Source organism: Theropithecus gelada, chromosome X, assembly GCF_003255815.1.
Source record: "Theropithecus gelada isolate Dixy chromosome X, Tgel_1.0, whole genome shotgun sequence".
NCBI lineage: Eukaryota > Metazoa > Chordata > Mammalia > Primates > Cercopithecidae > Theropithecus > Theropithecus gelada.
Genome location: NC_037689.1, coordinates 133,494,358 through 133,509,894, shown reverse-complemented (window position 1 = coordinate 133,509,894; position 15,537 = coordinate 133,494,358). Strand labels below are relative to the sequence as shown.

At 42.3% G+C, this 15,537-nt stretch overlaps 1 protein-coding gene across 5 annotated transcripts in view; it reads right to left on the bottom strand.

Moving 5' to 3' along the window:
• Positions 1-5,030: 5,030 nt before the first annotated feature.
• Positions 5,031-15,537, bottom strand: part of SLC9A6 (solute carrier family 9 member A6) — a 62,314-nt gene continuing 51,807 nt past the window's right edge. For 3 of the 5 annotated variants that reach the window (XM_025372948.1, XM_025372949.1, XM_025372950.1), the window contains 2 exons: positions 12,027-12,132; positions 5,031-7,840 (listed from right to left, as the gene is read on the bottom strand). In XM_025372948.1, the coding sequence (XP_025228733.1) occupies positions 7,568-7,840; positions 12,027-12,132 (379 nt within the window). In that variant the 3' untranslated portion in view covers positions 5,031-7,567. The remainder of the gene's footprint in view (positions 7,841-12,026; positions 12,133-15,537) is intronic. The other 2 variants (XM_025372947.1, XM_025372951.1) reach the window with 2 other exon arrangements.

Here is a 15,537-nt window from a genome sequence, read left to right as displayed (position 1 = left end):
CCTGAATTTCATACAGCGCCCCCCTTCTAATGCTTTTCACACAACGGCAATGCTCTTACTTAATTGGCTGCATTTGTTTTTCAATTGAAACTATGATTTTGTCACCTCTGTGTTCCCAGTGCCTGGCCCAGGGCTCAGCCCAGGTGAGGTGCTCAGCGTCTATTGACTGGATATTAGTAAGCAAAATATTGATTGACTGTAGTGTTTAAATATCAACCTCTTCGTTCCCCTCAGCAAATGAAACTTTGATTGTTGAGTTTCAAAAAAGTGTTTAAAAACCAATTTTGTAGCACAATCGGGGGGTCCAATTGCCATTATCTTGTTTTCTCACACGAAACCAACTCTACAATTGAAAAAACAGGCAACTTCTATTATCTGACAGAAGTCTTCCAGATTTTTTCTGGTGAAAAAACAGCTCACATGCTTTTTGCCTAGTACACATGGGAACACAGCTGTATAAGAAATTCAAGTGAACAACAACAACAAAAAAATCATGCAATGAAGACTCGTGACTCCCAAAGCAACCAAAAATGGAATACTTCTCAAGCAATTTTTGTAGGATTTGTATTTAAACACACAGTGAACCACTTCAAAATTCCAACGAATCTGGAGAAATTAAACCCTGTTTCCAAGAAGTGCTCAGAGAGCTTTCAATACATTTTTTCATCACTGAAACAGAAGTGACTGGCAAAACTAAGCTGTGTCTCTTTAGCAGGACCCAGTGCCTACCAGACAGCAGCAAGTGGAAAGTGAGCCAACCTGGTGTCCAACGGACACGGAGGACAGGAGTCCTCTCCTCAAGCTGCAACTGCAGTACAGGTTCATGGTAAAGGAAAGGGTTCTTGGCCGGGGGCGGTGGCTCATGCCTGTAATCCCAGCACTTTGGGAGGCCGAACAGGGTGGATCACCTGAGGTCAGGAGTTCGAGACCAGCCTGGCCAACATGGTGAAACTCTGTCTCTACTAAAAATACAAAAATTAGCTGGGTGTGGTGGCAGGCACCTGTAATCTCAGCTACTCAGGAGGCTGCAGCAGAATTGCTGGAACCTGGGAGGTGAAGGTTGCAGTGAGCCGAGACCATTGCACTCCAGCCCGGGTGAGACTCCATCTCAAAAAAACAAAACAAAACAAAACAAAAAAAGGAAAGGGTTCTTTCACTGGGCAGAATTGGCCAGAAATTGTCAGGTCTCATGGAGTTCAGGCTTCAGCCATGACAACCCCAACTAAGCCAGTTCTCAGAATTCAGTCTTTACCATGGTAACTACTTGGGGCACCTCCAAATTGCTGAACTGGAGATTCCAAAGGAAAGCAGCCCAAAGTAGCTGCGTGGTCTGCAAAGACTTTTCCATATTTTATTCAAATAGCACCTCATCAGCAAAACCTTACCGAATATTCAATGTCGGTTTCGAGAGTCTTCTTAATCCCAGTCAAAACATTTCAATGTACATCACTTCATCTGATCCCCCGCAACAGGCCTGGCAGTGACTTGGGGCTGAAACCAGTATCCAGTACCTACCACAGTGCTTGGCACATGGTAATAGCTCAGTGAACTGCCATCATTTTGTAAAGGAAGAGACAGGCGCAGGCAGGTTGAAGTGGCTTCCTAAAAGTGCCTAGCGGCAGGCGGGGCTAGGACTCAGGCCTCCTGACTGTTACCCTGTTGCTTCTCTTATTCCACCACCCTGGACTTCAAAATCCAGCTCCATAAAGGTCAGGAGAGCATTTCACTCCTTTTCAACAAACATGCACTGAGCATCTACCCTAAACCAGACCTTTTCACCACTCTTCCACTATTCTCTGCCTGGTTGGCTCTTTCGGGTCTTGGTTTTAATGTTACCCCTTAAGCAAGACCTCCTGACTGCCCCTCCTACACCCACCCCACCTCTGCACACCCATCACCCTCTATCTCATTTCCTATTTGTCACTTATCCCAACTTGAATGATTTTGTGTGTATGTTGACTTACGATCTGCCTTCCCTGACTGGAATGTAAGCTCTATGAGGGCAGGGCACTATTGGTCCAGACTTTCTGTGGACAGTCCACGCACTGTAATATGAGCACGTGAGGCGACCACTGTAACAAAGCCAGTATGTGCTTAGGTGTGTTCATAAAAGAATAATGGACTTCTGGCAGACGTCCTGAAGACAGAAAGGGAATGGAGTTGTTTAGTATGGGGACAAAAAGACTCAGGGAAGACATACCAGCTCCTTTCAAATGTCTGAAGGTGGCAACACAAAAGCAGGGAGTGAACTCGCCCCAAGAGATCCAGTGGGACAGAGGTGAGGGAGAGGATGCTGCGGGGGCAGATTTTGGTCCAAGATGCTCCTCGCTATGCTTATGTAATTGTTGGATACTTACTGTCTTCCCTACTAACCTGTAAGTGCCGCAAGGGTGGCCTGTGTCTATGGTATTCCTCACTGTATGTAAACAGGATAGCATAGCACGTGGTGTGTTTGTCACTCAATAACATTTTGACTGAATAAAGGTCGGGTGGAATATCAGTGTTCGCTCTGCCTGGAATGATCCTTGTCCTCACCCCGCTTCACATGGCTGACCCTTGACTTGCTCGAGATCTAAATGTCACTTTATCAGGACAATCTTCCCCAGTCCCCTTACCACCAGATTACAGTACCCTCTCATAGTGTCCTGCATTTTAAAAAAATTTTTTTGAGACAGGTTCTTGCTCTGTTGCTCAGCCTGGAATGCAGTGGTGTGATCACCACTCACTGGGGCTTTGACCTCCTGGGCTCAAGCAATCCTCTTTCCTCAACCTCCTGGGTTGAGTGTCTGGGACTATAGGTAGGTGCACAACATCACATCCAGCTAGCACTTACATTTTTTTGTTGTTGTTGTTTTTTGACGGAGTCTTGCTCTGTCACCAGGCTGGAGTGCAGTGGTGCAATCTCAGCTCAGTGCAACCTCTGCCTCCCGAGTAGCTGGGACTACAGGCGCACACCACCATGCCCAGCTAATTTTTGTATTTTTAGTAGAGGCTGGGTTTCACCATGTTGTCCAGGATGGTCTCGATCTCTTGACCTCATGATCCACCTGCCTTGGCCTCCCAAAATGCTGGAATTACAGGCCTGAGCCACCGCGCCCAGCCACGATTCTTTTATTTGTTGATTACTTAAGAAAGATATTGGCTGGGTGTGGTGGCTCATGCCTGTAATCCCAGCCCTTTGGGAGGCCGAGGCGGGTGGATCGCCTGAGGTCAGGAGTTCGAGACCAGTCTGGCCAGCGTAGTGAAACCCCGTCTCTACTAAAAATACAAAAATTAGCCCGGCATGGTGGTGGGTGCCTGTAATCCTAGCTACTCAGGAGGCTGAAGCAGGAGAATCGCTTGAACCCAAGAGGCAGAGGTTGCAGTGACCCGAGAACATACCATTGCACTCCAGCCTGGGCGACAAGAGCCAAATGAGTGAAACTCTGTCTCAAAAACAAAACAAAACAAAACAAGATAACCCACCCCCACTAGAAGGCAAGAAGGCAATCAGTCTTTCCTGCATGAATGATTCCTAAGAACTCCATGAGATTGTTACATCTCCCGTAGAATACTCTCCATGAGAACTGGGATTGTTTAGCTATTTGCTGCTATCTCCACTGTGTGTGGCACAAAGTAAGCACTCAGATATTTCTTGAATGAATTAACTTTACAGCTGAGAAAACTAAAAGGTTCAGTGAAGTAAGTGGTCAACATTATACAATAAGCAAGCAGCAGAGCCTGGGTTTGAACCCAGGTCTGTGTCACTCCAGAGCCTGGGCTTTTTCTACTATGCTTAACTGTGGGGATGCAAAGCCATTGTTCAGGACTGCAAACTCCGCTAAAAAATCCGGGCCCCTTGGTGATAGTGTTGGGAGTTAGAGCATGAAGAAATGCTGCTAGGCAGGCTGCTTGCCCATAGGCCCAACAAGACACTGGAGGGCCCTTTGCTATGAATGCGAGGACCCTCCCAACCAGGTAACGCATGCCTGACAGCCAAGAGCACAGCAGCAAGTGGAGGGACAGAGCTGAGACTTCATGCTCTAGCCTGGCCTGATGACAAGCAGGTTGGGGGCAGCAGGCTAGAAAGCAATTCTGCAATTCCCTTCATCCTTCTGGTCACACTCAGGATGAATCAGCAGAGCCTGCCTTTGGGGCCAGCAGAGTAGTAAGCATCTGGGCTTTGGAGCCAGACTTGAGTCCTGGCTCTGCCACTTAACTTGCTGTGTGACTTCTCTGCACCTCAGTCTCATCTGTATACTGAGGATGATAGAATGTGCCCTCAACGCATGACTGAATTATAGATTTAAAAATGCCTTGTATACACATGACCAGTACCTAAGAAGGGCTCAAAAATGAGAACTATTATCATTTCCAATTTACTTTCAAGCCTCACACTACATCATCTGTGTGGCATACGTCCTGTCAGGGACTCTCATCTCATTATACTCCTGCATTGGGTCAGGTTAACAACTGTACCTGCTCAGATCTAATGTAGGGTTTTGTGTGGTGAATTAGAAAACATGGGTTCCTTCAAGAAAAGAGCCTGTTGTGTGTGGGTCATCCCCCACCAATGTCTCTCACTGGGCCATAAACAAGGAAGCTGGAGTGGATGACAACAAAACACAACAGATAGCGTGGTTGGTGCCATTGCTGGACTAGACAAACTTGCAGTCAGCACACTCCAGACTATAAAACTTCTCATGCACAGAGAGACATGTCTTTAACTTGGAAGGAGGACTATTTGTATTTGTGTGATCATGCTTTCAGCCAAACTTGGAACTGCCTTCCTACCTAACTGGATATACTTGGAACTGCCTTCCTACCTAACTGGATATACTTGGAACTGCCTTCCTGCCTAACTGGATATAGAATTCTCTCTCCTCATACCAGCATTTTCATAACATTATCCATTACTAAGCTAACAGGCTACAAATCCATGTAACGGAATTTGACTGCTTTGAGTCACATTTCCTAAAGAGTCCAATTGTGACCATAAGCAAATAAATCCACCCTTACACATAAGCACCAAAAATCTGCCACCCCATAAGTTAAGTTCTGTTAGGTTTCTGTTTGTTTATTTGAAAACATTAGTCTTCCCCTTTTCCAGTAGGTATATAGGTAGAAAAATAAATGAAGTCAGCACTCTTTACGTCTCACTAGAATAAACTGTGACTCAAATACTGTGAGTGGTTATTTGCAAGGCTATAACTTTTTTAATGACAGATTTTCCTAAAAGAAACCACTATAACATCTGTCCAAGTACTCCAGAGAAAACAAAAAATACATAAAGATTAAAAGTCTATTACTTTAACAGCACATTGCCAAACACGGACAACTAGGATAAATGCCAAGAAATCTTAAAAAATAACTTTAAAAGATGCAACGTTCAAGTCATTCAAACGTGTAGGTTCCACAAACAACAGGAAAACAAGTCCAAGAGCAGTTCTACTTGTGCATGATGGTAACTCAGACTGGACTTCATCAAAGTTCATTCAGGTGTTTCATAGGCGTCTGAGCAGAGTTTGTTTTTTCTTCCTTTCTTGGAGATGTGTACACAGATTAGAGGAGAGGAAAATCTTCCAGATGCTGATGTTAAACACAGCAGGCTTGGTTCCCCTTGATAAAGTATGAAGGCAGATTTATTTGACTCAAGCTTTATCAGTTTCCCTAGTGAAAAGTCTTATGCATGCTGAAATAGACGAGTTACTGAATTTGTCATGCGAAGTATTTACATAAAGTGAGGTCAGTAACCCGACAGAATAAAAAAAGGTAGTTGTTAAATTATTGTATAACCTTTTACAACTTGAATAACTTTGTGGGTAAATGACACTGACGTTCAAACCCCTCAAACATACATTAACAAGAAACTATTTACTGTGTGAAGAGGCACACATCATGTAAAACATACACTTCATGGGAGGGATTCCTGCATAGCAGGAAAGTCGCTACCACTACATAACAAATGGCTATGCCAACAGTCAAAGCTGCCACGAAAGGGTACAACATTAGAATTCCCTTAAAATCTCAAGGAGTGTTTGTAATAGCACAGATACCTTTTGGAGAGTAAGTACATGTTTTGTTCGGAAGGGTATTTTTCACTGGAAAATCTGAACATCATGTAAATAAACCAATGTTCTAACTGGGTAAGATTTAAGGCAATGCTACTCAGACCTGAGGGAAAAAAATCCAAAACAGTTTGTTTTTCTTCTGAATCACGAACAGGTCAAAATCAACATCAAAAAGTATTCTTCCAAGCATTCCATGCACCTTTAGGTATTATCAGCATTACAAAATAGAATCTACTTTCATACTCCAAATACGAAATGAGAAATTGTTCTGTGCTCTTCCTTGAAAACTGTAAAAAAAATGCATGGCAGCTTAGATAATTAATATTAAAAAGTACCGTGAAAATGAAGACTACTACACCTCCTGCACACAAAGCAGCCACCTTGCTGCAATCAATGCCCAGAATATTCGATTTCTCTTATGACTGACTTTGGTGTAGTGTGGAACGATCGTGGGTTCATAAATTAACTGTTGACATTAACTACAGACTAACAAATGATGATTAGACACAGTAAGTTCAAAAATTTTACATTTTGCTCCTGTTTGGCTGCTAAAGAGCAGCAATTTAAATTGATATAAAAACTTCTGACGACAAAGCTTGCTATACAGATAAAGTACATAATCAAAAATTAAGCAGCAATTAAATTTCTTATTTAAACTTATCTGCTATAGAATATTTACACATTTGGGAAGAGAGATCTCTGAAACCATCATTCTCTTTACTTGCCTCTTGCTCTCTGCCCACCCCAGCCCCTCCAAATATAAATCAAGTGCCCTGAACTATATACACCTGTACTTTGGCTAAGCCGGCTAGATGCTACTCCTTCTATGGTCTTGGTCTGAAAGAAAAGACATAAGGTCTCAGAAGTCATTTGCAGCCTTCTTTTCTGAACAACAGTGTACTCTAGTCAATGAATCTGTGCTTTCACAGCAAGCGGGGGAAAAGGGTCCCCACACTTCACTCCCCAACCTGAATGGGGCAAGATCAAACGCCATCAGCTCCTTGCACCACAACAGGCCACCAGAGAAAAGGGAAAGAAAACGGTCAGGACAAAGGCAGCAGCTATCAACAAGTTTCCCAATAAAGGAACCTCTCCTCCCTGGGTTCCCAAGGAACTAACATGCCCTCCTCACTCTCCCTCCCCTAGCACACAAAAAAATTAATTCACATCACAAGAACTTGGTACTCTGGTTAAGTGTCAGGTAAGTTTAAGAAAGAGAAAATCCGTCACTTTTTGTACTTTAACTGAGACATAAAACTAACAGAACACATAACATCACTGTGAAAGTAACTTTCTAAAACAGATCCAGTCTACAGAGTGCAACCAGGAAAACTTAAAGGAATATAGTTTGTTCACAATCTGCCGTGTACAGGATATTTATATTCTTTCTATGCCATATAAATAGCATTTATATAGCTTACACATTCAGAGACATGCACTGGGACTTTTAGGTAGTACAAATTTCTTCACAATCACATGTGCAAATTTTACAAATCACTAAGTGAGTATTAGTAAGCTTAGGCTGGACCGTGTCTTGTATTATCTAGCAAATTTAGCGGGGGTTCAGAATCATCCATTGGAAGAACCAGGCGTGTTCCTCGAATGACCAGTTCATGGTCCCCAAATGCAAGCTCCCGATCCAAGGCATCTTCAGAACTGTTTCCCATAAATCTCCTTGGAGCGCTGGATGTGGCCGATTCAGTGTTCACAGTAGAATCTCCATATGTCAAACTGATATCACCATCATTGAGAATAAGATCAGAATCATCATCTTTCAACTGTTCCTGGTTCTAAATGCAAACAAAGTAAGATTTAAGAATTGTTGAGTTCAAGAGACATTTCCAACAGGAGTATTTTAGAGGATTCCCTATTTAAAACCTTAAGTGGTAGCCCACTGCCCTCAGGATAAAGTATAAAGTCCACACCTTGGCTTAAAATACAGCGTGACTTGGCCTCTTTAGTTCCTCTCCTGCCACAATCTGCCCCTCCCACACCAACAGCCCCATTGTCTGCCAGCCAGACTGAAGTGCTGACAGCTGCCCAGACTCCTCGTGGTTTCTCTTACCTCCAGGTCCTTCTACATGACCCCTCTTTCCTTTCACATGACTAACACCCTTTTATCACTTTAGCTCTGAAGTCTTCCTTGAGCTTCTAGGACTAGGTTAGGTGTCCTTCCTGTGTGCTTTCATGGCATCCTATACTTGGCCCTCTCCCTGTAGTGGCACTTACCCTTGAGCTGTAACTGTGTGTGTATCGAGCCCTCAAGAGGATTACAGTCTAGTATGTGAGGGGAGCAGACCGATACACATGTGGTGAAGACACAGGGTAAATGCTACATGGTCCAACCACCTAATACAGTTTGGGGCACAGAGAAACTTATCAAGCCCTCACTGCAGCTCCACAGCAGCTTGGATTCTCATGGAAATATTACAGCCAAAATAGTATACTTAAATAAGGTTCTACGAAAGGGAAAAGTATCAGGAATACATAGTCCTATTTTGGCAAATAAAAAATGTAAGTAAGAGTGCATAGAAAAGTCTTTTCTCCTTTATGTTTCTGTATTATCTGAAATTTTATTATAATGAGTACATATTACTTTTAAAAAACAGAAGAAGTCATTTTTTCTAAATGACTTTAAAGAGAAAGGATCATTCTAAATATGCACATTGATCTAGCATGAAACAGTCTGTCATTAATGCTCCTTGAGGGAAGTATATTCTCCAGATTCCTAAATCCCATGTCTGTTTGAAAATTTTGAATTTGTCTAAGACCGTCAAATAGACTGAGAAGACTATTAGACAAAATCTAAAAAGGAATTTAATCTGCTGTTGCTAGAAATTTCCCCAAATACTCAAAGGCCAAAACAAGTGTGAACTGAAAAACAAACGGCTGGGTACGGGTGGCACATGCCTATTGTCCTAGCTACTGGGGAGGCTAAGGCGGGAGGACTGCTTGAGCCCAGAAGTTTGAGGCGAACCTGGGCAACACAGCCAGAACCCATCTCAAAAACAAACAAACAAACTCATAGCCACCAACCAGCCTAAATCCCTTCCTATCTAATCTAGTTAGGACAGTAAGTCTACCTAACCGGTATCTATCACTTAATTCAGCAATACTCACTAGCTCTGTGGCTCCTTCACAGGTCCTCAGGGGCTCTTCAGCACCTTCTAATATCTTTATTAAGTTTGAGGTTTGGGGCAATATCTATCAAATTGCAAAATGCACATGCCTTTTGACTCAGTGATTTTACCTTTAAAATCTATTCTATATACTTTTACATAGTTGGGTAAGTTTATATGTAAAAGGATATTCACTATAAGTATTGTTTATAATAGCAAAAAAGGAAATGACTGAAATGTCTATCCATAAGAGACTGAATATATGAATTTTGCTATAGCTATGAAATGGAAATTTGTAGCCATGAAAAGAGAAGGTAAGACATTTACTGTACTCACATGTAAAGGTATCCATGATGTATCAGTAATTGAAAAAAAAGCAAGTAATGGGACAATATGCCTATTATAATCCCATTTGTGTAAAATAATAACAAAGCCATATATACACATATTCATTTGCAAGAAAATATATCAGGAAGTATCCACAGTGAGCCTATAATAAAGACTGCCTCGAGGACTGCAGGTAGGAGGAAGGCAACTTTGATTTTTCACTTTGTACATTCCATACTCCATGGATATTTGGTCATGAGCTTGCCAGTTTTATAACTAAAAAAAGCAGTTAACAAAAATAATATAAATTACGTCTGGGCCAGGTGCAGTGGCTCATGACTGTAATCCTAGCACTTTGGGAGGTCAAGGTGAGTGGATCACTTGAGGCCAGGAGTTCAAGACCAGCCTGGCTGACATGGCGAAACCCATCTCTACTAAAAAATACAGAAAAATGAGCTGGGTGTGGTGGTGCACACCTGTAATCCCAGCTACTTAGGAGGCTAAGGCATAAGAATCATTGAACCCAAGAGGTGGAGGTTGCAGTGAGCCAAGATCGCGCTACTGCACTCCAGCCTGGGTGACAGAGCAAGACTCTGTCTAAAAAAAAATTAAGTGTGATGGTTGTTATGGGTTAAACTGTATCCTCCCCCGCCCTCCCCACCAAAAGATGTTGAAGTCCTAACCCCCAGCACCTGTGAATGTGACCTTGTTTGGAAATAGGGTCTTGTTTAAAATAAGGTAGGCCCTGATTCAGTATGACTGCTGTCCTTATGAATAGGAGGAATTTGGACACAGAGGTAGGTACGCACACAGGTAGAATCCCATGTGAAGATGAAAGTAGAGATACACAGTGATGCATCTATAAGTCAAGGAAGGTCAAAGATCGCCAGGGAGCCACCAGGAGTTGGAAGAGAGGCCTGGAGCAGATTCTCCCTCACAGCCTAGAAGGAACTGACCCTGCCAACAACTTGACCTTGGATTTCAGCCTCCAGAACTAAGAGATGATAAGTTTCTATTGTTTAAGCCATTCGGTTTGTGGTACTTTGTTACAGCTGCCCTAGGGAGCCTGTTGTGTTTTGCTACATTCCAAGGACACAGGGTTGTTGTGGACCTCTTCTGGCTTTTGGTGACGGCGAGTGGGTCTCTGGAATCCAAGAGCCAAGCTTCACTGCCTGAACCAACAGAGCTGGCTGACTTCTCTGCACAGTCATGTGGGTTAACAGGGCATAGCGGAAATGCAGACAATGTTTGAGAGGGGAGCCTGGGCAATGTGGAAGGGAGAGGAGGGGCAACATGGGGTGTGCTCCCCATCTCACGGGCACAGTCTGTCAGAAACATGCATTGACTCGACATAACACAAAGCCGTAGGATGCTCCTCCCTGGCCCAGATGCCACCCCTACTCTGCCTACTCTTTCCTGTCCATTTCTTATACAGCTTCCCCTCTCAAGGTTCTGCGTGTTGCATCTGAGTAGTCAAAACTGGTGGGCTTTGTTAACAAGGGAGCCTATATGATGTCATAGATTATTTCTGAAAGGTTGGTTTAGAATGGAAGGCTTTTTCTTCTTCTTCTTCTTCTTCTTCTTCTTCTTTTTTGGATAGAGTCTCACTCTGTCGCCTAGGCTGGAGTGCAGTGGCATGATCTCTGCTCACCACAACCTCCACCTCTCCAATTCAAGCAATTGTCTTGCCTCAGCCTCCCGAGTGGGATTACAGGCGCGCGCCACTGTGCCCAGCTAATTTTTGTAATTTTGGTAGAGATGGGGTTTCGCCACGTTGACCAGTCTGGTCTTGAACTCCTGACCTCAGGTGATCCGCCACCTCGGCCTCCCAAAGTGCTGGGATTACAGGCATGAGTCACCACGCCTGGCCAGAATGGAAGGTTTTTAAAAAAGAAATTGAAAAATAAAAATGCTCACATTTAAAAACAAAGGCTGGCTAGCATTTCTGTTATTTTTTTTCTTAGTAGCAATATTTATCAAATTACCAATCACATTTTGGTAGCTAAGGAAAAAAAATATGGAATCCAGATTCTATCTAGATATGTTCATGCGTCCCAACAAGGTGGAACAGAGGCAGATAAGCTTTCCCAAACATCCAAAGGTTGGGAGGTGTGAAATAATAGACCATCTGTTGCACTTTAGGGATGTCAAAATTGTTTTAAAATCCTCTCAATGTAACTGAGACAACCCTCATTTGTGGATGAAAGCATACACATTTAGTACTGAGCTCAGGACACATACTGCAAAGAAATGAAAGCCAGCATGGAAATAGAACTATTTACTAAAATCACCCACAGTAAGATGAGGCACGATTCTATATCTGTTTTCAAATGCTCTTTCAAAGGCTGTGAATTATATTTATAGGTTTCAGTGTATTTTCTGGTTGAGCAAAATATGCTTAAATTCCCTCATGGAATTTATACCTCAAAGGCAGAAAACCAAACCAAAATAAAATAAAACCAGTGACTCATCCACAGAGCAGATAAATTTAACTTACTGAAGAATTTAGTTTTGGATAAAACCGACTTACTTCGTAAGCCTGGGGGCTGGTGAGGCACCTGGCGATGGGTCCACAGCAGGCAGGGAGTGTTGTTGTCAGCGGAGGCCCGCTGTGAGTCAGCAGAGGCTTCAGATAGCTGCGGTGGTTAAGGAAGAGCTGTGGTCCTTTCTTTACAAATTTAAAAGAGCAATCCGTTTGATAATAATCACCATCACGGTGTAGCAACCACTTCGGAGGACAGCAAAGGGCTTTCACGTCTATGGTCTCATTTCCTCCTCACATTATGGCAGTGAAACAGCAAAGGGGTATTTTATCATCTCCACTTCACAGATATGGAAACTGAGGCTCAGAGAGGTCAATGACCTACCTAAAGCCACACAATGAGGTAAATGGGGACCAATCTGCTAGCCCAAATTGGTCTGAATTTCAAATCTTGTGCCCTTACCACCACATCACATTGCTTTTCTGATTTTACTGAAACCAAAAGGAACATCACTGTAAATTGAGCACTAAAGGAGATAAGGGAGAAAGTAAACAATGTTAATGGCCAGAGAGGAAATTAAATGTTCCAGCAGAACATAGTAATAAAATGTTTTTCATCATTTATTGTGAATTCAGCTGGCCTCCTGCATGCTATAAGTTGAAACTTCAGTATCAGACTGACTTCCTTAGGAAGCTATAAGAAGGAAAGGCAAGTCAAATCTCAAGACATTTTTAAAAACTATGTATCATGAGGCCCTTTATCATAGGCCCTCATTTCAGTATTCATTTATTTGCCAAAAAATAAAAACAGACATGAGAAACATGACAGAAGGAAAAAGAGGGAATCACAAGAAAAAGGAGAAAATGATACAGACACATAAATTCCTCACTTTAGGCCGGGCGCGGTGGCTCACGCCTGTAATCCCAGCACTTTGGGAGGCCGAGGCGGGCGGATCACAAGGTCAGGAGATCGAGACCACGGTGAAACCCCGTCTCTACTAAAAATACAAAAAATTAGCCGGGCGCGGTTGTGGGCGCCTGTAGTCCCAGCTACTCGGGAGGCTGAGGCAGGAGAATGGCGTGAACCCGGGAGGCGGAGCTTGCAGTGAGCCGAGATCGCGCCACTGCACTCCAGCCTGGGCGACAGAGCAAGACTCTGTCTCAAAAAAAAAAAAAAAAAAAAAAAAAAAAAAAAAAAAATTCCTCACTTTATTTGTTTATTCATTTGCTTATTTTTTTTTTTTGAGACAGACTGTCACTCTGTCACCCAGGCTAGAGTGCAGTGGGTGATAATAGCAGGTACATGCCACAATGCCCAACTATTTTTTTTTAATTTAATTTTTGCAAAGACAGGGTCTCACTATGTTGCTAGGCCTGGTCTTGAACTGAGCCTGCCTCAAGCAATCCTCCCACCTCAGCCTCCCAAAGTGTTGAGTTTACAGGCGTGAGCCTCCATGCCCTCCCTCCTCATTTTCTAAAATGAGAACCTAAGGTGGTTCTCAATTAAAAATGAGAAAGTCAGAGAAAATTTCGTGAATCCTCATATTAATAAATTATAAGATTAAAGCACTCTATATAAACATGCTTTATAAAACATCTGGCCAAACACAAAGCCACTAAAAAACTGGAATGATGAATTCCACTACTGTTTTGGGTAAAGAAATGACCAGGTCTTCATCTTCTGGTACTGAATGGGTAGTATTGAGGCTAACAGGTCTTGATGTTTGTCTCTACAAGAAAAAATTCCTTAGAAAACAAAACTTGCCAGATGTTGACAAATGGTTTAAAAAGAAGAAGAAGAAGAAGAAGAAGAAGAAGAAGAAGAAGAAGAAGAAGAAGAAGAAGAAGAAGAAGAAGAAGAAGAAGAAGAAGAAGAAGAAAAAAGAAAACCTACATAGTCCTGTATTTATTAATGAAATTAAAAACTTTTTCCTACAAAAAGCTCCAGGCTCAAATGGCTTCACTGGTAAAACTTTCCTAACATTAAAAAAAAAAAACAAAAAACAAACAAACAAAAACCACTAATCTTAACACTCCTTCAGAGAACAGAAAATGAAGGAATACTTCCCAATTCATTTTATGAGGCCAGCTTAATCTTGTTATAGAAACCTAACAAGGACACTATAAGAAAAAATCACAAGCCATTATTGTTCATAAAAATAGATACAGAAACCAGATGCAAAATATTAGCAAATTAAATCCAGTGATATACACAAAGGATAACACATCATGACCAAGTGGAATTTGTTCCAGCAATGCAAGGCTGGTTTAGCATTAAAACAACCAATCAATGGAAATCAAAATAACAGATTAAAGAAGAAAAATATAAACACATCATCATCTCGATGCAGAAAAAGCATCTGATACTAAAAATTTTCAGCAGACAAAAACTCATGATAAAAACTCTCAGCAGACTAGAAATAAAAGAGAATGCTCTTAATCTGCTAAAGGATATATCCAAAAACGTACAGCTAACATCGTACTTAATGGTGAAATATTGAAAAATTTCCCTCTGAGGTCAGGAATAAGATAAGAACGTCCAGTATCATCACTTATATTCAGCATTTCACTGGAGAAGTCCCCTACAAAAGCCAATGTAAAAAGACACAAAAAAGAAATACAGGGATTGGAAAAGAAAAAAAAAAAAACATCATTACTCATAGATCATTTAATTATGAATATAGAAGACCAAAAAGAATCTATCAGAAATCATAAGTGAACTTAGCAAGACTGCTGGACTCAAGGTCCATATATAAAATCAAATTTTGGGCCGGGCGCGGTGGCTCACGCCTGTAATCCCAGCACTTTGGGAGGCCGAGGCGGGCGGATCACAAGGTCAGGAGATCGAGACCACGGTGAAACCTCGTCTCTACTAAAAATACAAAAAATTAGCCGGGCGTGGTTGTGGGCGCCTGTAGTCCCAGCTACTCGGGAGGCTGAGGCAGGAGAATGGCGGGAACCCGGGAGGCGGAGCTTGCAGTGAGCTGAGATCCGGCCACTGCACTCCAGCCTGGGCGACAGAGCGAGACTCCGTCTCAAAAAAAAAAAAAAAAAAAAAAAAAAAAAAAAAAAAAATAAAATCAAATTTTAGGCTGGGCGTGGTGGCTCACGCCTGTAATCCCAGCACTTTGGGAGGCCAAGGCGGGCAGATCACGAGGTCAGGAGATTGAGACCATCCTGGCTAACATGGTGAAACCCCGCCTCTATTAAAAATACAAAAACCTAGCTGGGCGTGGTGGTAGGCGCCTGTAGTCCCAGCTACTTGGGAGGCTGAGGCAGGAGAATCACTTGAACCTGGGAGGCAGAGGTTGCAGTGAGCCGAGATCGCGCCACTGCACTCCAATCTGGGTGACAGAGCGAGACTCCGTCTCAAAACAAAACAAACAAACAAACAAAATATATATATATATATTTAAATCTATATATTTACATCAAACAAGTATAAAATAGAATAAATACCATTTGCAATAGGATCAAATACTTCAAATACTTAGGGACAAATCTAATGAAAGATGTACAAAAGCTGTGCACTGAAAAGTACAAATCATTAATGAGAGAA